The sequence below is a fragment of the Scardinius erythrophthalmus genome (genome assembly GCF_964197995.2).
Source record: "Scardinius erythrophthalmus genome assembly, chromosome: 1".
Lineage (NCBI taxonomy): Eukaryota > Metazoa > Chordata > Actinopteri > Cypriniformes > Leuciscidae > Scardinius > Scardinius erythrophthalmus.
The window spans coordinates 68,789,649-68,812,777 of NC_138221.1; the positions used below are offsets into that span (position 1 = coordinate 68,789,649).

A 23,129-nucleotide genomic window follows, 5' to 3' on the forward strand; every position below is an offset into this window, starting at 1 on the left:
ACATGATCATATATTCTGCCATAAACACTATAAAAACTACAAAATAATTAGAGCACCATTTACTTGCATCAAACAACTCTATTGGAATTATTATAATAGTATTATTACATTTAATTTACTGCCACACTTTAATATGTCAATTATATTATCAGATAACTGAATATTTTGCCTTGTCAGGCTTTTATTTGTGCTTAATGGATGAAACAATGGCGCTGCGCACTCTGGTTTATGGCTGCTATAAATTTGACCTGCCACAGTTTTCGACACTGCTGATGCTTCGAATCTTTTCCCGAAACAATCAAAGAAAAGCTTCAAAGATTCAAGAAGCTTTGTTTCTCCATCCCTAGTACTCACCCTCAGAGAATACTGTTGTGGTGGTCAAGTTGGGCAGTTTGCTCTCAGATGTCCTGCTTGACTGCAATACAGACATAGAGGTTCCCTGATCCAGCATTCTTGTATGGGATGAATATACTGTAGTATCAAAATGATTAACACGTGCAAGCACACTTATCAATGAACTTGATACGTTGCAGAAATGTTTTATCCATGCTTTTCAACTTGCGTGTGCAAAATTCAAAATTGAATGAATGTGTAGCAATTTGTACAAATAGAGACATTTTTGTGAATACAAATGTTTTCCTTTGTATTAGTGTATCATAATTTGCGCATGCAACAAAGATGTGCATGTGTGGATCAGGTGACACGCGTGCATTCATTGACTTCTGAGTCGATCTCATGTTATTCATTTGGATTTTAAAACTTTCTTTTCGCTTTTTTGAAGCATTTCACAACCGACACACAAACAACTACAAATTAATAGGCCTGGTGCTAATTATTAATGTATGCACAACTATCTATCTATTTGACAAATTCACAAATGTGCGTCACTACATTTAAACTAATACAATACCAAAATCCAAAATCACATGAATGTGCAGCATTTTGTACAAATAGAGACATAGTTGTTAATACAAAACCTCGATTTTGTATTAATGTAGGCCAGAATTTGTGCACGCAACGAGTAAGATGTGTATTTGTGGATGAGGTGACGCGTGCATTCATTGACTCGTTTCTGAGTCGATCCTATTTGATTCATTTGGATTTTGAGACTTTCATTTCGCCGGTTTCGCCTTGCACGATCCACGCACAGCTGTCTGAGAAAACCTGCTACCACTAGATGGCAGTATTCTGCTAAAACAGACAATGGCAGCGTAATCAAGCGTTCTTCCCCATTTAAGACGCTTAATTAGAGTGATATTGAAGCACCAAATTTAGTACACAATATAGGCCTACCATATTAATAAAGCATACTTTGTAGAGGCAAACAGATTAAATCAGATTATGAACATCACCCATTGAAAACCATTATAAAACGCTTAACGTGCAATAGCGCGTTGCATGCTCAATAAGGTGTATTCACGGGTTTCACATGACGTCACACAGCGGTGTGGCCGCCATTTGTAGGACCGAATCCAAACATGCCGTCTATCTGCTATGCTGTAAACTGCGATAACAGCAAATCTCAAAGAAATGAGAAATTAACGTTTTACAATATCCTCAAAAACCCTGAGCGTCGTCAGAGATGGATTGCTGCTATAAAGAGGGATCACTGGACACCTACAGAACACTCTATTTTTTTACACTCTGTTTGAGCACTTTATTTCAGGTAAATAATGGCTAGGTTAGCGTTAGCTGTTCTAACATTAGCACTAGTCCCTTACCAATCAGCCTTTGCATACAAATTGAATTAGTTAATGTGTAGCTAGCTAACATTTCCAGACAAAATAGGTCATCGTTAAGTTAACTATATCCACCGTTAGACAGTAACTAATTCTGAGTAGGTAACGTTAATTGGTGTCTCATCTTCTACCACTGCAGGCAAAAAAAGTGAAAATCCTCTGAACCCCGATTATGTGCCAAGTATTTTTGGCTACCTGTCACCTAAGCAACGACAAAGAAGAATAAATTGCTATAAAAAATATGAGCAGACACAGGCTGTTAAAATGAAGAGATGTACCAGTGATGTGTCAGTGTCACCCCATGATAACCTTACTGACATTGAAATTGACAACACTGACAGCGGGCAGAGTGGGGAACACAGCTACTCTAAAGAACCTATCCATACTGAGAGCCGTGTAGCATGCACTGATGAAGCCTGTCGAGAAACTGTGAAGAAACTGATGGAAGAGTGTACCAGACTGAGGGCTGAGGTTCATCAGCTTAGGGACAGGGCAAGCAAGTTATCAAGCAAGTTATCTACCTTAATTCATAAAATGAGGTATATTACAACTTCATTAAGTCATGGTAAAAAATTTTTTATATACTTCAGTAACCGTCAAATATTATTTTAGTTTGTAATGCACTAGTTTCATGGAGATTATGTTGAAAGGACGCTGATGTAAATAAGGGGTGAAACTGATTAATCAAAAAACTTTTGTAAATATATACATGTCAAATAACTACACGTTTTCTTCTGCACTCCACACATTTTCATGTCTTCGGTACCCTGCTCAATTTAAGGCAAGACTTGTGAAAGTGCTTCCGGGTACATTGTCCAGATGTGCAGGTGATGTCATCTGTGTCACAAGGTATACCACAGTAGCATCCCATTTCAGATGGCTGTTCAGTGGTTGTAGTGTGTGTGGGAGTATGGCGTGTTGCTGTATACCATTTTCCCAGCAGCTCTGGTAGTACTCTAGTCTTGATGAATTCAACCACTTTGAGGTAAGCATTGTGGAAGAAAACAGGATCATACTTGATCCGCTGGATGAAAAACTCCTGCGGTGTCCATACAATAAAGTCACAGTAACTCACCATGGAAACATGCATCTGAACTTGCACTTGATACATGAACTTGTGGTCAGTCTTAAGCTCCATTGTCCCATCCTCTCCTATGCATAGACAGAATGATGAATCTCTGCAGCTTTCGTTGAGTGAACGGTCCCTGCTGTTGAATGGGCATTTTATCTCCAGGACGCCATCACCATGACAAGTGCATGTTACCATGCCGTCGGGTGATGCTCCAATCCAGGGTAGGTCTGGGTTGATGATGAATCCAGATGCTTTATCCTGGAATGTATACACAATATATAGATAAACAGTAAATAAATATTGATAGGCTGTACTTGTATTAATTGTTGATGTCTCCATGGTGATCTTGCATCATAGATGTATTGTGTGCCCTTGCTCTTTCCTCATTCACTTGACCCCATCTGACAAAAATTTAAATACAAACTGTTTATTAAAATGTATTTGTCAGAATGACATTTACTGCCTATCAACATTTACCTTAAGGTGTTGCACTCTGACCGCAAAGCTGTCATAAATGCCTTTATGCTTCTATTTGCTTGTAAACTGCTTCTCATTTACTTGTATCGAATGGCTAAAGATGTTACATCATGGTAAGTAACCATGTTTAACCCCCTGAGGTCGGCTATCGCGCCGGCGCGATAGGCTCGTTTTTTTCCGTATGAGTGCAAAAAATAATTTTTTTATCTTATATGCTTGTGTTATACATCAATCGATCCTGTTTAGTGTGTATTTTTTTTGTGTATGCTCATAATAAAAACAAAGTGTTGTGCTTTTCGCCAAATAAAGAAAAATAAACATGATGCGAGTTCTGCCTACTCTCCGTCAGTGAAGTCAATTCTGAAACGCGTCCGAAAATGAACTGTAACTCAGCGAATACTCAGTCAAACAGGCATACAGTCACACAGGCATGAAGCTTGAATTCTCTTCTTTCAAATGAAGTATTTTTTATAAAAAACAAATATTCACAGTTTATATAATATGTATGTAAAGAGAGAGATGTCAGTCGTTCTCATCTCAGCTAATTAAGTTTTAATGTGACTCCGCCTACGGAGACCGCGCTATCCAAACGCAAATGTGAGGCGATCCATACAAACCTGTGAAACGCCCACATCCGCTGGATAAGGCCGGTGAAACACTGGATGCGTGGCGTAAGCGTCTCAGCTGCGTGGCGTGTCCGTTTTTATTTCGGCTCCCATCCATGTTAACAGTTTAGAGTTTGCATACTGGCTGTGTGAGACGCGCGTCTCAGGCGCGGCACGAGCCGCGTGGAAAACGCGTGCATTCTAGAAATAGAACCGACGCCTATTTTTCACGCGACACGCAAGCGTCTTGGAAGCGTTTCCATGCAAAATTGAATAGGAAAATCTGTTTATTTGTCATTTTGACACAAATACATATTAATAAATGTCCTTTTGATGTTTAAAAGTGTCTAGGTTTTGACATAAATGCAAATATAAATGTAATTTTACAAAATATGATCGATTTTCAAATACTGCTGTATTGAATGAACAGCTTTTAGCAAACTTTATTGCTATACTGAGATGAGGAATATATACTGTATGTGTTTTGTCAAAAATAAAGTCATCAACTAACTAATGAATCCTTTACTTTGAAATACGTATGATAAAATGTATACTTTAGTTTTGAAAGACGTTGACTAGTTTTGAAAAGATTATAAAGTATGTATGTGCATGCATATATATATGTGTGTGTGTATATATGAAGAGTTCAGATGCAAAAGCCTCTAAATGCCATCTGAAATTTTCTCCTAGAATGATCATTTTTATGAAGCTTGTATATTTAAGTTAGCTATAGGTGACACACCTGAATGAATGGCTCATTAAGTATGCAGGGACGTAGTCTCACCAGGTGTGAACTACTACATATGCATGATGCTGTTGGAGCGTTTACGCCCCCCTTCCGCATATTGGCTTTCCAAACTAAAAGTGTTTCACAAAACTAAAATCAATGTATCGTTTTTTTGTGAATGATTAGGCAGGATGATTTTCATATCATTTTGAAGAAAAAACACTAGGCGATGAAATCCATTAGTCAAAAGTCTTATTGCCACATATTTAGTATGTGTTTTGTGGCCTTATTTCAGAAACTTTAATTTTTAGTTTTTTCGATAACCATGCATAAACATTATTCTCTCAAAAATGAAAACATGTACATACATGTGGCTCACATATTATGGAAGTCCTGTTTGTGCTATATAGAGTGAATTTACACCTTTGTCATTAACCCTCTGGGGTCTGGGGTGTTTTTGGGGTCCTTGAGATGTTCTGACATGCCCTGACATTTGTGCTTTTTTCAGTTGCTTATAAACATATTAATGGCAAAAAAAAATTACACACTATTTAGCACAAACAGGGCTACCATAATATGTGAGCAACAAGAATGTACATGTCTGCATTTTTGAGAGAATAATGTTTATGCGTGGTTATTGAAAAAACTAAAAACTAAAGTTTCTGAAATAAGGCCACAAAACACATACTAAATATGTGGCAATAAGACTTTTGACTAATGGATGTCATCGCCTAGTGTTTTTTCTTCAAAATGATATGAAAATCATCCTGCCTAATCATCCACAAAAAAACGATACATTGATTTTAGTTTTGTGAAACACTTTTAGTTTGGAAAGCCAATATGCGGATGGGGCGTAAACGCTCCAACAGCATCATGCATATGTAGTAGTTCACACCTGGTGAGACTACGTCCCTGCATACTTAATGAGCCATTCATTCAGGTGACGTGTCACCTATAGCTAACTTAAATATACAAGCTTCATAAAAATGATCATTCTAGGAGAAAATTTCAAATGGCATTTAGAGGCTTTTGCATCTGAACTCTTCATATATACACACACACATATATATATGCATGCACATACATACTTTATAATCTTTTCAAAACTAGTCAACGTCTTTCAAAACTAAAGTATACATTTTATCATACGTATTTCAAAGTAAAGGATTCATTAGTTAGTTGATGACTTTATTTTTGACAAAACACATACAGTATATATTCCCTCATCTCAGTATAGCAATAGAGTTTGCTAAAAGCTGTTCATTCAATACAGCAGTATTTGAAAATCGATCATATTTTGTAAAATTACATTTATATTTGCATTTATGTCAAAACCTAGACACTTTTAAACATCAAAAGGACATTTATTAATATGTATTCGTGTCAAAATGACAAATAAACAGATTTTCCTATTCAATTTTGCATGGAAACGCTTCCAAGACGCTTGCGTGTCGCGTGAAAAATAGGCGTCGGTTCTATTTCTAGAATGCACGCGTTTTCCACGCGCGTCTCACACAGGCAGTATGCAAACTCTAAACTGTTAACATGGATGGGAGCCGAAATAAAAACGGACACGCCACGCAGCTGAGACGCTTACGCCACGCATCCAGTGTTTCACCGGCCTTATCCAGCGGATGTGGGCGTTTCACAGGTTTGTATGGATCGCCTCACATTTGCGTTTGAATAGCGCGCGGTCTCCGTAGGCGGAGTCACATTAAAACTTAATTAGCTGAGATGAGAACGACTGACATCTCTCTCTTTACATACATATTATATAAACTGTGAATATTTGTTTTTTATAAAAATTACTTCATTTGAAAGAAGAGAATTCAAGCTTCATGCCTGTGTGACTGTATGCCTGTTTGACTGAGTATTCGCTGAGTTACAGTTCATTTTCGGACGCGTTTCAGAATTGACTTCACTGACGGAGAGTAGGCAGAACTCGCATCATGTTTATTTTTCTTTATTTGGCGAAAAGCACAACACTTTGTTTTTATTATGAGCATACACAAAAAAAATACACACTAAACAGGATCGATTGATGTATAACACAAGCATATAAGATAAAAATTAATTTTTTTTTTTTTTTTTTTTTTTTGCACTCATACGGAAAAAAACGAGCCTATCGCGCCGGCGCGATAGCCGACCTCAGGGGGTTAATATGTTTATAAGCAACTGAAAAAGGCACAAATGTCAGGGCATGTCAGAACATCTCAAGGACCCCAAAAACACCCCAGACCCCAGAGGGTTAACCCTCTGAGGTCTGAGCTGTTTTCTGGGCCCTGGAGGTGTTCTGACATGCTCTGACATTTCTGGTTATTTCTGTTACTTGTGACATTTTCATGGCTAAAGTCTAATTACACTGTATTCAGCACAAACTCTGCTACAATAATATATCAACAGCATGTATGTAAAAGTTTGTAGTTTTGAGATAATGACATTTATGCGTGGTTTGTGAAAATACAAAAAAAAATTCTCACTGAAATAAGGCCATGAAACCCCTACTGATTATTTCTTCACAAGACTTTTGAAAATTGTATCACGTAGCCTAGAATATTTGCTCTAAAACTATGTGAAAATCACCCTGACTGCTCATTCAGAGAAGACAATATATTGATTTAAAATTTTTACGACGTGTTTTGTGTGAGAAAGCTCTATGCGGAAGCTCATTAATATGTATGGCTTTTCTCACCTGAGAAAGACAAAGACACTCCCTAACGGCCCTATTAGGAGCTATCAGGCCCCTATCATTCTGAGCAACCTTGCACAATACTGTAAATGAGGAGATTTAAAAAAGAATTGCTTTTAGATTGTTTGATTTATTTACACAACATAATCCAAATAGACACAACAAATGGAAAAAAAGCACTTATTGAAAGACAGAGACTTGAAGATAGAGATGTTGAAGTCGGCAGGACTCAGTGGCATCTGGGCCCTGAAAAAAAAGTGAACATACTGATATCAAGAGAAAGGCCTGCACGATTTTGCAAATAAATATTAGATTTTTCTTGTTAAAATTGCTTTTTAAAATTCATAAAATACACACACACACACACAAATGTTTCCAACAATATATAATATAATATAATGAACACCAGGTTTGTTGTGCCTTGTAGGCATAAGCTATGCGCAGTGCTGGGTAAAATAATAATAACAATAGATAGCAGTATAAATCTTCCAAAATATTTCAGTAACAACCAAGCTAGAGAAAAATATATTGATTATCATGTTACTTCAAATGTTTCCATTCGTTATGATGATATGAAATGAGATAATAGTAAAAACATGAAGCCGTTTGGTGTTTTGCTTTTCAAATTTTCAAATGATACATTCAAACGCGATCGCGCTGCAAAATCTGATACATTCAAACGCGATCGCGCTGCAAAATCTGATACATTCAAACGCGATCGCGCTCAAATATAAAACATTATGGTTACCATACATATCTACGTTTGACCAGATATCCACAAACACAGTAGGCTTAACAGTAAACACGGGTCTAAATATTATAATACTACTTTTACCATGCTGTGTTTTATTATAGAATATAAAAACATCCTCGTGTTGAACACGTATACAAGCACTGAAAGGTTGCCTATCATTCTAGTTCACATTTCACATTTCATGTTTCTGTCTATATATACATGTACATATATGAAATTAGGCTTAGTTCATGTTTTTACTCCAAACTCATTTCATAACATACATTTTAATCTGGCACGACCAGTTTAACATGTCTTACCTTAAAAATCTTCTCATCTTCAAATCGCGTTTGAAGTAAATCCGAGGCAAATTCAAGGTAAACAGCACAGCACAGTACAGCTTACAGTCGTCCAAACGCGATGAAAAGGAGTAAGTTACGAAGTCTCTGCTTCTTTGTTTTGAGGTGATGAGGGCGTTTACAGGTCTGCGTTTCTCCGCATGGATCATTTGCATGTCAATCGCTCGTGCGCGCGTAGGCGTGTTCAAATTAAATTTAATGAGGACGCGTTTGAGAAACTGTACATGCCGCTGCTTTCGTATGGATTACTTAAAAATAGAATATTTGTTTTTTATATAATTTACATACTTTAAAAATAGAGATTCCAAGCGTTGTATAGACATGCGTTTCAAGTCTGTGTGACAAACATTCGCTGAGTTACAGGTCATTTTCTGTCGCGTTTCAGAATGAGTTTCACATTGAGAGAGACGGCAGAACGCGCATCATGTTTATTTTCTTTGTTTTACGAAAAACACAACATTTTGTTTTTATTATGAGTGTACACAAATAAAAGAAGACATTTAACAGTTTTGAATGATATACAATACAAGTATGTAAAATCAAAATCAACAGAGTATTTTGCACTGATATAAAAAAAAACGAGCAGATCACGCCGGCGTGATTGCCGACCTCAGGGGGTTAATTGTGCTTTATTCTATTTACCTTGTTGCCTCAGTGGAAAACTGAGAAGAGTGTGGATAGCAAATTCTTTTGATCAAGGATACCGGTCTGTTTGCTTTGGCTGCCTCATAGAATACTGACCCTGTGACTCTCCCTGCCCTTTGATCAAACCATACCCTACTTTTACTTTGCTCCCTGGTCTCCTCCTCAACTACCAAACACTAGAGAAAGGTTTGTTAGTTATTTAGTCAATTATCTAGATAGTCATGAATTTAAACTGCACAGGTAGAAATATTAGTAGTAATTAGTTGGTAACGTTTTTATACTAACCTGTTGCTGTGTCAGATGTAGGTTATCAAAGACCTTGGCACTCTCAACCAGTAGCGTGGGCAAGTCCATCTCCAGCCAGGTGCTTGAATGTATGTTTGACAAAGGAGTGGGCAAGTCCAGCTGCATCACCTTTGGCGCGTACCTGCAGTGGTGGAAGATGTATTCAGATATTTGACTTGAATAAGTGATAGTTATCATTTACTCACCCTCAAGTTGTTCTAACCTTTTATACATTTCTTTCCTCTGCTGAACACAAAAGATGATATTTTAAAGGTATAGCGAAGGATTTTTTTACTTCCGGGTGGAATACCTATACTATTGGTCCTCCTAATTGTCAATCATTCTGGTGAATCAATCAAACTTTTCAAAAAGTGGAGAGGGCGGGTCTTATCTAAAATTCGGAAAGATCCTCCGCTATACCTTTAAATAATGCTGGTAACCAGACGTTTTTTTTTTTTTTTTTTTTTTTTTTTTTTATTTATATAGCGCTTTTTACAATGTAGATTGTCTCAAAGCAGCTTTAAAGAGATAAACGTATAATTTAAGGTAAGATTGTTTTGGCTTTATAGCGGTTCTTTAATAAAGTTATTTTCCAGCTAAAGTTAGTTTTGATTGATTCGCTTCCGTCGCAACGATCATTTGTTATTAAATTAGCGGCCGCCAAGACGACACCATTCTCTCTACACAAACTTTGAACGCGATCCTGTGAGAAACGCTGATGTCATTCATATGCGCATTAAGAATTGGTTCTATAGTTATGTGCGTTTGAATATATGTGCGCAGGTTTGTAATTCCCTACAAACCAAGCCTAAACAAATTACTGGTGTTTCCTTATAGTTTTGATTCAGAATTTTATTTAATTTTATTTTATCAATTCGGGGTAGATACGCAAATTCAGTTTTCCCGACGACGCTTTATCTGTAGAGTGGTAAATGGATCCTCCATAGGGAGAGACTAGTTGGCACTTCAGCACTGCGTTGACATTGGGTTCAAGCGAAGGTCCTTCGTCAGATCTGGATACGGCCTGGATCCGGCAGGCTGCGGGAAAACCTCGGGATAAACAAAGACACTAAAATTAGCGTAGATGCCATTCTTCTCATGATGTAACAAGTACATCAGGATTTATGGGAAGTGTTCCCGGTTCCAGCTGACCTAATCTATGCAGCCTAACATTGAATTATAGAAGTTTATAATGCATTATGTGAATGCTATGTCAAAGAGATGTGTCTTTAATCTAGCTTTGAACTGACAGAGTATGTCTGCTTCCCGGACAATGTTAGGAAGACTGTTCCAAAGTTTTGGTGCTAAATAGGAAAAGGATCTACCGCCAGCAGTCGATTTTGATATTCTAGGTATTATCAACTGGCCGGAATTTTGAGATCGCAATAGACGTGAAGGACTATAATGCGTTAAGAGCTCGCTCAAGTACTGCGGAGCTAAACCATTTAGTGCTTTGTAAGTAATCAGCAATATTTTAAAATTGATGCGATGTTTAATAGGGAGCCAGTGCAGTTTTGACAGAACTGGGCTAATATGGTCATACTTCCTGGTTCTGGTAAGAACTCGAGCTGCTGCGTTTTGAACTAGCTGTAGTTTGTTTATTAAGCATGCAGGGCAACCACCCAGTAGAGCATTACAATAATCTAGCCTTGATGTCATGAAAGCATGAACTAATTATTCCGCATTTGTCAATGAGAGCATATGACGTAATTTAGATATATTTTTAAGATGTAAATATGCGGTTTTACAGATACTAGACACGTGACTTTCAAATGAAAGATCGGTATCAAAGAGCACACCCAGGTTCCTAACCGATGACGAAGACTTAACAGAGCAGCCATCAAGTGTTAGACAGTATTCTAGGTTATTAAGTGCGGAAGTTTTTTGTCCAATAATTAGAATCTCTGTTTTTTCAGAATTTAGAAGTAGGAAATTACAAGTCATCCAATTTTTTATATCAGCTATGCATTCTGTTAATTTAGTGAATTGGTAAGTTTCGTTAGGTTTTGAAGACGGTTGACGGTATCTACTGACTTCCATAGTATTTTTTTTCCTACTATAAAAAGTCAATGAGTGCCATCATCTGTTTGATTACAAACATTCTTTAAAATACATTTTTGTGTGCATATGCAAGATGTTGTAAGCATGATATTGTATATCAATTTATACAGGTTTGAAACAACTTGAGGGTGAGTAAATGATGACAGAATTTTCATATTTGAGTGAACTATCCCTTTAAAAAAATACCATAGTAAAATATGTTGTGTCAGGTAAAACTGACACAAAACTCAGGTATATACTTCATTAAAGTATCATATGCATTATGTTATTGGATGCACTTAGTTATATTTCAACACGGTGTACCTGTGGGAGTGGCCCTCAATGACAGAAAGGATGGCACTTTTCTTTGGCTTTGACTCTTGCATTTCACTGTGATGAAGCATCTCAAAAAACACCCTGCACTCTTCATCTGATGGTGTAATGTCAGGAAAACCAGGGCCTTGAACATGACGGGGCTCTTGTTTATGACAGAAACTGATGTTACGGATCTCTGCATATTGGACACCTCGGAGAGACTCCATACTTGGCTGGGCCCATGCACAGGGCTTCTGGGTGCAAGCCTGCCCATTATTGACATCAACAGAAGCCAAAACACAATACATTAGAGCTGCTGTATGAGAGCAAACCTCTCCTAAACCAGCCTTACAGGTGCAATGAGCCATGAGAACAGTCCCATCTTCCTGTACTGTTATCCAGGGGTGTGTTGGTGTTACACTGAGGCTTTGTGAATGCTTCACCTGGAAATTTAATAAAAGTAAAATTACTTTTAATTTTACATTATTATTGCATATTACAGGTTACCTAGCTAAATTAAAACATGTACTTTACAATTGGAACACGTATAACGTCATTCTAGACAGCTATCTATTTTTACATTACTAAACTTAGTTGTATGTATGGCTGAATGATGTTGTTGTTACCTGCTTCAGTATGCTAAACTACTGCTCACTGTTTCTGCCTTAAATTAATACATTGTTTAAATTAATAGATTATAGCTAACTGCGTGATTTTTAAACATTTCTGAAATGCATAACTTGGACCCTCTAAGTTGTAATGTAGACCCATGCATTTTCTGTAAAGCTGCTTTGAAACGATATTGTGAAAAGCGCTTTACAAATAAATGAGAATTGAAAATAAAGGTGTCCAAACCTCACTAATAATACAGGAGATGTGCTTTACCGACATTATTAGCAATTCAGTTCAGCGATGCAGCGATTACTCGTGTAACGTTAATATCACTTACCCGTCCTGTTATCAAGAACATTTTCTTCATCTCCAGATGATAGATTTTGGGATCATTAACCCATCCCAAAGTGAAGTAGAGGTAGGCTTCAGTGCTTTTAAATGCCTTGAGAGCTTCGCCGGTGTATGGAGAGGGATTGTGGACGAGGTAGATATAAATATCAGCAAACGTCAAATCTGGCAAGTTTTTACAAGACTTTAGTGGAGTCAGCAGTTCGTTTGGCAGTAAATAAGGATCTATACTAGAGGTGGGCATAGATTAATTTTTTTATTCTAGATTAATTAAATCTTTGAGAACGGGTTTCTCAAGTCAGACCAGGGGCTCATTAGACCAGGGGCTCATCTCCTGTTTCCAAAATGCATCACAAACTGCTTGAGAAAGCTGTTCTACTCATAGACTGTAAAAGGTTACTACTGTACTGTTACCGTCCGTAGGCAACATTAGGTAGGCCTATGTTATTATCAACTACTATAGGCTATCAATTAGGGATGGGCGATATGGCCTAAAATCCATATTGTGATATACAATATATATTGCAGCCTCTTGTGATAACGATATATATTATAATAAAACCATTTCAGAACAGGTTACACAGACCCTGCTAAACAACTGCTAAATGTACTTTTTTTTTTTTTAAAGGGTGTATGTAGTTTTGAGAACATATATTGTGCAAAACTGTAAGTATACAACATAATTTTGCAGATAAATAAAATTGAAGTAGGCTACACTAGCTGCAGAGACTTAAGTAGGTGTAATGTTTATTATGGCTTGGAGCTTATGAAACCCCAAATTTAAAATTAGAATATTGTCTAACTGATGTCTTTTCAGTTAAAAAGAAACACAACAACGATTCTTAAAATCGGGCGCAGACAGAGATTATGTGCAACACAACTAAGATATATTGGGAATAATACGCGCGCGCTGGTATTCAGTGATATCATGTTTCGTTTTGAATTTGAGGTGGTAGAACAGATTAGTCGTGTGTTAACTTACCGAACTGTTACCCCACACACTCTGTCTATATAGTTTGCTGCTGCTCGTCGGACGGCTTAAATCCGAACCAAGTCCAAATAATGGATGTTGCACCGATCTTTTTCACCAGCTTTCACTTTCAGCCGTGTTTACTTAAAATGACGACGAATATGATGCGTTGCAGCTGGGTTTACCTCGCGGCCGCGGATAGATTGCGTCATCATTGCTTGTGTAGTATAGAGCAGCTCCCAACCCAACTTGGAGAATAGATTAACAGCGATATTTTTTTTATCGCGCGATAAGAGTCTCACGTTAACGCAGCACGTTAACGCCGATAACGGCCCACCACTAATCTATACCTAAAGTATCTATTTTATTTAAATACTATTGCTTTTCGTCTGTAGTGAGGTGTGCTATTTTAGTGTGCGACATCTTTCCAATCACCAGGGAGAGGCTACTCAATTTAACTCAAAGGTCCTAAAGATGGCGACCACAACAAAAAAGTCACGTGACTGAAACCCATGAATAGGCTACTGAGTTTAAATATCACCGTCTTACTGCATTGACATTAAGCTTTTTCTTTATAATATGCTCTATGGGAAGAAAACTATAGCCTACAGACAAGAGCCTATATGAACACGACGTGCGGCGTTTCACGTTAATGGCATTTTTTTTAAAAAGTGAAATTTCGCAGTTGCGTTCATTTTATAGGCTTATTTTTTCTAGAAGGTAACTAGAAGGTAGTTTTTGTAACTATCTAGAAGTACAGCGATCAGTTCAGGTGCAGAGATGCACAGATGCAGAGATGATCAGTTCAGGTGCAGAGATGCACAGATGCAGAGATGATCAGTTCAGGTGTAGAGATCATCAGTTCAGGTGCAGAGATGCACAGATGCAGAGATGATCAGTTCAGGTGCAGAGATGCACAGATGCAGAGATGATCAGTTCAGGTGCAGAGATGCACAGATCCAGAGATCATCAGTTCAGGTGCAGAGATGCACAGACACAGAGATCATCAGTTCAGGTGCAGAGATGCACAGATACAGAGATCATCAGTTCAGGTGCAGAGATGCACAGATGCAGAGATGATCAGTTAAGGTGCAGTGATGCACAGATGCAGAGATGATCAGTTCAGGTGCAGAGATGCACAGATCCAGAGATCATCAGTTCAGGTGCAGAGATGCACAGACACAGAGATCATCAGTTCAGGTGCAGAGATGCACGGATACAGAGATCACCAGTTCAGGTGCAGAGATGCACAGATACAGAGATCATCAGTTCAGGTGCAGAGATGCACAGATGCAGAGATGATCAGTTCAGGTGCAGAGATGCACAGATGCAGAGATGATCAGTTCAGGTGCAGAGATGCACAGATGCAGAGATGATCAGTTCAGGTGCAGAGATGCACGGATACAGAGATGATCAGTTCAGGTGCAGAGATGCACAGATGCAGAGATGATCAGTTCAGGTGCAGAGATGCACAGACAGAGATCATCAGTTCAGGTGCGCTCCATGTTTCCACTTAAACAGATATGCAGCTATAGCGATCTGTCATATGCATTAAAGAGTGTCAAAATGTTTAATTTAAAAGTTATGACCTTGTTCTTATCAAAAAAACAAAGCTCATAGCAATTATTTGATAGGTACAACAGCCAAAATTCCTCAATAGCTTATTTAATTTGCTTCTTCGGCAAGTACAAGAGATTGCATTGTTCCACCATGTTTTCAATTTGAGAGTTTCACGTGCACTGAAAGTTGATTTGCACGCACCCTGCCTTACCTAGACAATCACTTAGTGAACTCAGCTACTATAGTAACAGCCTGACAGAGTATCCAGACAGAGGGCACGCCACACACAAGTCTGAAAGACTAATTATTATTTATTTATTTTTTATAAAAAATGTTAACCATAGCTTCCAAATTCTTACTGTTTAATAACGTGACCATTGTAATCACGGTCAATTTTGAAATTGGGTAATCTCAACATTACTAATTGCAATCAATCAGAGGTCCTTGTAAAGATAATTGATGGGTTGAAGAGCCGTGTTGTTTATTGTAGTGTATATTCTCTAAAAATGAAGCACACTGACATGAACACTTAATGTTGTTGTAGATTATCTCAGTGTTTGGTGACAGAGGAAGGTTGTGCTGCTCTGGCTTCAGCTCTGAGTTCAAACCCTTCACACCTGAGAGAGCTGGATCTGAGCTACAATCACCCAGGAGAATCAGGAGTGAAGCTGCTCTCTGAAGCAATGAACCAACCAGACTGCACACTGGACAAACTCAAGTAAGTGGATCAGTAAGAATCATCCTGGCTGTTGTGTATGTGAGAGAGACTGAGAGTTTTTAATAGTTTTTGAACACTGAAGGGGTCCCAGTGTGTTAAAAAATGACACCAAACCGTCCTGACAAAGCATCCAGATGAGTTGTTAGTGAGAATGTGTTGAGAAAATAATGTATAGACTCTGATAATATAGAAGCTGTAGAAACCTCACAAAGACGTAGTACTGGAACTCCATCCTTCATTTCCCAACATACTCTTTAAGAGACCCCCATCTTACACCGATCACATAACCTTCTCGAACATGTCTGTGAACCCATTTATGACACGGCGCGTGTGTGAGAGAGGTTATTTTATATATATATATATATATATATATATATTTAAAACTTTATTTCACAGTCAATTTACAAATAAATAAAATACAAAAATGAAATCCCCCATAAAAGTACAGAGAAAATGTTATTATAACAGCAGTGCATTTCAAAAGATGTAATATTGTTCATTGCTATAATGTTAAAGATCAACAACAATCCTAGACATAAACGCATGAACAGCCAAAATTGTTGTTTTGGAAAGCAATTTTCAGACTTTTCTTTTTTTTCACCCATTCAAGCATTTGCCTTCAGACAGTATCACTTATCACATTTATTAAAAACTGTGACAAAGCATTTTTAATAATGTATAACCAATTGCACACGTTTATGTTGAGTTTGAGTGTGATGGCCAATCAGTGGCGTTCAGATTAGTCATCGCTGAACCGAAGTGCTCGCTTTCTCTGCTGAATTCTGACTGAAACTCGAGAATTATCCCATCATAAACAACAAAGTGTCAGGGTTCTGTCACTTCTGTCTAGTTCAATTATTGGTCTGACACTCTCGGTTTTGTCTCGTCTTTGTCTGAGTGCACAGTTACGAGCGTGCTCGAGCCGTGCACTATGACAAGCCAAAGTATTCATTAACGGCTGGTCAGGCGTCTGCTTGCACACTGACATGTCAAAAGCGTGCATTTCGACAGCCAAACGCGCGATTTGCCATAAAAGCATGTGTTCTTAACGTGCACTTAGTGGTCACGGATCAAAACGCGCGTCCTCGACGTGTGATCTGCTATTTAAAATGCACATTCTCGACATGTGCTTTGGGGTCACCGAAAACGCACGTTTTTGACGCGTTTATCGTAACAAAAATGGGTGTCGAAAACGTGTTTTGAGTAGGACAAAACGCATGCAATCAAGTATTTTCTTTTAGTGGCAACTTATTTGGCATTATTGCAAATGTATGTGGCATTATTGCAATAAGAAGACACTTCAAAAACTAAAAAATCTAAACTTTGACAAAAATACTGATTTAACCCTCTAAGACCGCGTGTGTCTGTTTAAGAGCCTATAGAAACTGAAACCAAATGGCTAGCTCAATAATTATTTTTGCATACAAAACCAGAGATGTAACATGTTCAGATCAAGCCTCCAACATGCTCCTGTTGCGTTGTTTTCACCCTCTAATGAGTCTGTACAAATTGCGTAATATGCGTTTACAAAAAAAACCACAAAAATGCATTGCGCGTCTTTGCACACATGTTCTGTAGATCTGCGATTGATAGTTACATCTTCCGATGCTCATTGACGTATCACTTTCTGTGCACTATGACCCCAGGAGTTGTCACATGTTGTGACGTCACAAGCTGCGTCATTTGACCATGCGTTTGACTCCCATTTGCTGTACCGGTATGTTTCTTTCTTTTTGTTACTGTCTTTTTATCATTGCTTCATTTTATCATTTATTTCTCATTTACACACACACAAATACACGTTTACAAATGCAAGCACATTCAAGGACGAAACCGACTTTCTTGAAGGAATAGAGATCCATCCCAGGAAGAAAGCCAGGTGTGCAGCCAAAGAAAGAAATGACGTGCAATGCGTTTTTGTGGTTTTTTTTTTTGTTTGTTTGTTTTTGTTTTGTATTTGTAAACGCATATTACGCAATTTGTACAGACTGATTAAATGAGTGTATCTTAAAAACTAGTTTATGTAAACAGTTCAAATCAATTCTGTATAGTTTTAAATTGTTTTATGCACGTTTTTCACATTGACAAGTTTGAGGTTGACATTTATCAAATTTCTGTATTGAATAAAATATGTAGAAAAAAAATATTAAAAATTGTTTTTCTTTTTGTTAATTGCAATTTTGAGATATTTATCTAGTTACTATTGATTTATTACAAACATAGCCTTCAAATTTGGAAAGTAAGGATTATTTTGATGTATGGCATATGAAAATGCTCAAAAGAATGACAGCACAGCATGTAAAAATACAAAGATATACTCTGGCAGAACTGTTCTATGGTAGGTCATAAAGGGTTAATGTATTTTAAAACGATTAAATATATATTCATAACAAAAGCTGTTAGAAGAGCAGTTAGTCACAACCAGAAAAATAAATGGATCTCTATGGGGCAATTACACTTTCTGGCTAAAACTATATTATCTGCAAAACAAATTCTAACCAGGTGGCAGAATTATGCATCTAACAAATAGATCAATATCCAGAAACAACTCATATTGAATTTTGATCATTATTAATGAATGTTTTTTTTTTTTTTATGTAATATTTCATATGCATGCTAATGGTGTAGCTGAGGAGTTTTGCAGTAAATAGGAAGGCTACAAAATGACAACATGCGAGAGATCTCTTGAGATTCTTTGTGCTACAGTGCAGAGAACTGTGGAGAAGCTTTCCTTGTGTACAATGTCCAGCAGATGCTCCATATTGCAGATGTTGTGTGTGTGTGTGTGTGTGTGTGTGTGTGTGTGTGTGTGTGTGTGTGTGTGTGTGTGTGTGCACACATTTAACATTGTGCTTGTAGTATAGTGTTGCTTCATCATTTCTGTGATTTTCATGACAAGTTATCGGTTTTATGGTCTAGTGGGGTATTATGGATCCTATATGGGGTCAAAAAAGACCCCGAACATCCGGAGTGTGACTTTAACAACATAGAGCCAGATATTTATTTATTTATTTATTCAAACCTTGTTTGGGGCTGTCCAATAGCACATAACTGTGACAAGCCTTTTTACATTTCCTTGATTGGAATACTAGCAGGGTAAACTTAGTGGCATGGGAGGACAGAGCAAATTAATTTACCATTTTATCAATATAATACGATTTTTTCAATATAAAATAAAAATAGAGAAATGGATTAAGGCAGCCAGAATTTACTGTCACTCCCTCGGCAGCGCTATTAGAAACACCAGTTACTGTTACTTTATTTAATTATTCATTTTATGTCAGGGCAGAATAACGCAAGGGATATTAAATGTATACATTCATTTTTTCAAAAAATAAGAAAATATATAAACTGTATAAAGTTATATAGTTTTTAAATTCTCACTGAAAGAGCGAGGCAGAGTGTGTATAAGCTGTGGTCAGAGCCAGAGCGCATAGTGGACGTCTCCTGGATCGCCACAGTAAAGGTTGTCGTGGAAATTCTTTCTCAACTTTAAATAATAATTGGAAGACAGCTGGAAATTTCAAAAGTTATAAATATTCAATACGCAAATAATTTTCTTATTTACTACGTAAATAATTTTCTCTCACCGTCTTTTGATGACCTTGTGAGTTCAGTTCTAGGAGTGCATTCACCTCGGTCGTCGTGATGAGTAGAACAATTCTCTCTCCTTAAGATTGAGGATATTGAGCCGCAGAGTATGGACTCTCGGGATGGTCAATTGTTCCCCTCAGTCACGCCGATCGTCGGTTTACTGCATCGCATCCGCCTCGTCGCCATTTGTCGTGGAAATTTTTTCTCAACTTTAAATAATAATTGGAAGACAGCTGGAAATTTCAAAAGTTATAAAGATCTTTATTTCTTGCAAGAAAGGCTGTTCACACATCAGTCAGAGTCTGATATGAGAAGCGCCCCGACTTCTCCTTTTTGCCCAGCTTATATACACAAAACACATCCTGGTCTGTCTCAAAAGATCGCCTTAGTTACCTTAAAAGGAAACGTCTTTGTTCAAGATCTCTTGTCCAACATAAATTCTATCTAGACAGAACAATATCACGTCTGCAAAAGTTTCCTGTTTTTAGCTGCTGCTCTTATTCACACATTTTGCCTATCTTTAGTTCGATCAAAGCTGCGCACATACTCTTTACACTTGAAGTACACAATAGGTCACTTGAGTACTCATAGTCTCTTTGCTACCCAGAACATTTTGTTCCTGCAAGCTTATATAATTATATTTCTTATATGCTTATGAGTAAAAATAAATGTTCAACGTTAACACAAGTTGCACACATCTGAAAGTAAAAAACACATCTAAATGTAAAATTTCCATTACAATCCACCCCATGTTCATTCAAAGAACATACACACAATTTGACATTTACTTCTCCATAATCATAGTAATTTACAACAGGTAAATTTTTCCCATGGTCATTTCATTTCTTAGTCAAACTCATGTTCGCTCTCGTTCTCGTATACCTCATCTTCAGACACTGTAACCTCAACTTCATCTTCTTCCCAACATTCTAATTCTAGCAATCTAATTCTATTTTCAGAAAAATACTAATCATACCATAGTACATTGCCTTTTAACTTTGAATCAAGCTAAATTTTGAATCACATTGATCTATTAGGCCTTTAACAGGCTGATACAGCTGATTAACCATTTTTCTTAACCTTATTTTGCTAGCTTTTAATTCAAGTAGGCGATTGTTTTACTTATTCAGATCCATTTAAGGATCTGTGTAATAAAATCTAACCAAAAAATTTCTATAATTTTCATTTTTATCCTTAACACAAATATCAATAATTGTATTATCTTGTTTCAAACAATGTCATTAATTTTAAAATTAACTCAGCTCAAACCAGGTCTTGCCATTTAATCTTTAATTACTTATCTTCCTACAGTCCTATTTTTCCAGAATTAACTGATGGACATAACATGTCCTGCCTCTATTTGTTGGCAATGCGGAATAATTCATAATGGATCCATTGATCCAGATCATTAAATCTGTATCTTCATTCTGAATTAAAAAAGCTTTTTTTTTTTCTTTTTTTTTTTTTCGAATTTTGCTTTATGAGCAAATATTCTATTTCACTGAAATGTCTTAACTGTTTAGATTCATTTTAGTTTTTAAATTGAACATTTCAACTGTGTTAAATTCAAATTCAAAAGTGTTACATTGTTCTTGGTCTAGGTTTAACTTTGTGCCCCCTACATAATTAATTTTTTTTTAACACGTTGAAGACCTTTTTCAACAAAGCAAGTCCATATTTCATTTCTGGAAGCCGGCTAAATAAGCAAGTACTGTTACTGTATTCCTAGATAGACTAGACCCGCAGTCACCTCTCAGATATCAAATACAGACATTAGACAATACATGAAAGGAACAATAATCAATTCAACAATAATCAACAATTTCAATAATCACACTGGTAACTTCTTTAACTAATAATAATCCAGAAATTAAATATGTTTCCCAAAATCAATCTCCTTTTGAAAGTTTTTCTTTTTCTATTTTAACAAATGGAAACACCTAAAAAATATTTAATTTAGTCATCAATTAATCGCTATAGAAGTTTACCCTATTATCTATTCGGACCTAGTCCGGCAAAGTAATTTATCCTCTCTTAATAGGGTACAACTATTACAACTATTCAATTTTTTTTTTTAGCATCTATGATATCTGAATTAGGGTGCTAAAACCCTCAAGTTTCTTCAAAAATAGTCCCTAGATTATTTATTATCTTTACAGTAATGTACCTATTTAGAGTCCCTATACTCTACAGAATTTAGAGATTTTCCTCTTCTTAATTTACGTGTACCTGAAATATTCAAATTAATTAGTAATTGTTCAAATCATTAGATCTATATCAATTCTCAGTCGTACAGTTTGATTGAACTGAATAAAACATCAATTAACATCACACACAATTAATTATTATGCTAAGCTTAAACCATTAGTTGGTTCACATCTTCCTCCAGATGTGTTGATCATCTCGTTGCCCCATGGACATTCCATCTTCACCAGGGTGATTCTTTGCGAACCGTCGCAATGGGCTTTCCCTCGTTGGCAAGGGAGGAACGTTACTAGCACGTCCTTGGTCCCCCACTTGACGCTGTGTGTTGTAGGCGTTGGTGTGTGGGGTTGTTGAGGGCTGGTTGGTGTAGTTTAAGTCGAGATGCTTGGACGGAGGTGTCACACACTGCAACCTTGCTGATAGTTGCAAGATTTTTCCTCAGAACACAACCGCAGTCCACTGGACCTTGTTTGTGGAGTGAACCATAAGAATAACCTGTGAATGGAGACCTTAAGTATTTTTGTTAGTGACAACATGTATCATGTCGCCAGACTCATCTGCTTGTCTGACCGGTCGTCCTTTTTTGATGAGACCTGTAAAATTTCATGTTAAACAGTAACAAGACAATATTTTATATACATTTGGAACAGAATCAGTTCTGTTCAAGTCAAGTCAAGTCAAGTCATCTTCATTTATATAGCGCTTTTAACAATGTAGATTGTCTCAAAGCAGCTTTACAGAGATAAGCGTATAATTTAAGGTAACAGAGATTGTTTCGGCTTTACAGCAGAGTTAAGTTATTTCCATCTAAAGTTAGTTTTAATTGATTTGCTTCCATCGCAATGATCATTTGTTATTAAATTAGGGGCCGCTAAGACGACACCATTCCCTCTACACAGACTTTAAACGCGAACCTGTGAGAAACACTGATGGCATTCACATGCGCATTTAGAATGGGTTCTATAGTTATGTGCGTTTGAATATACGCAGGTTTGGAATTCCCTACAAGCCAAGCCTAAACAAATGAGATCCATCATGACATCCTGTAAAAGGAAAAAGTTAAGTATGGGGTGGACAGGGCAAGCTTGCTTGCTCTCTGCATTCCCAAAGTTATACGCTGCGCAGGTGTGGCATTGTTTATTTCTGCCACAACAACAATAACCCAGCTCAGGATAGTTAGCCATAATCATCCATGGCCATTATTTTGTTGGGTATATTTTAATCTGTGGGCTCATATTTTACCATGTGGGCCCACTTTATAAATTTAGATACAGCTGTTTTGATTGACAATTTATTTATCTCAGTGTCTCTCAGAACACCATCTTTCACACACTCACTTTGACACACTTTCACACACCCCTCTCTGGCCAGAGATTCATTCATTCATTCATTCATTCATTCATTCTTGTCTGCCTTAGCAGTTTATGAACTGAATG

The 23,129-nt window shown here is 37.1% G+C and overlaps 1 protein-coding gene across 2 annotated transcripts; it reads right to left on the minus strand.

The window, feature by feature from the left end:
• Positions 1-1,645: 1,645 nt before the first annotated feature.
• LOC308688186 (uncharacterized protein) lies at positions 1,646-19,838 on the minus strand. 2 transcript variants are annotated; one of them, XM_081361110.1, is made up of 4 exons: positions 19,485-19,807; positions 11,696-12,129; positions 9,332-9,473; positions 1,646-3,069 (listed from the first exon to the last, which is right to left on the minus strand). In XM_081361110.1, exons 2-4 carry the CDS (start codon positions 12,052-12,054, stop codon positions 2,491-2,493), a joined length of 1,080 nt encoding a protein of 359 aa, XP_081217236.1. In that variant the 5' UTR covers positions 12,055-12,129; positions 19,485-19,807; the 3' UTR covers positions 1,646-2,490. The 2 variants fall into 2 exon arrangements, with proteins under 2 accessions (XP_081217236.1, XP_081217237.1); XM_081361111.1 differs by lacking the exon at positions 1,646-3,069 and adding an exon at positions 7,428-7,555 and having other exon boundaries at positions 19,485-19,838.
• Between the last annotated feature and the right edge of the window lie 3,291 nt (positions 19,839-23,129).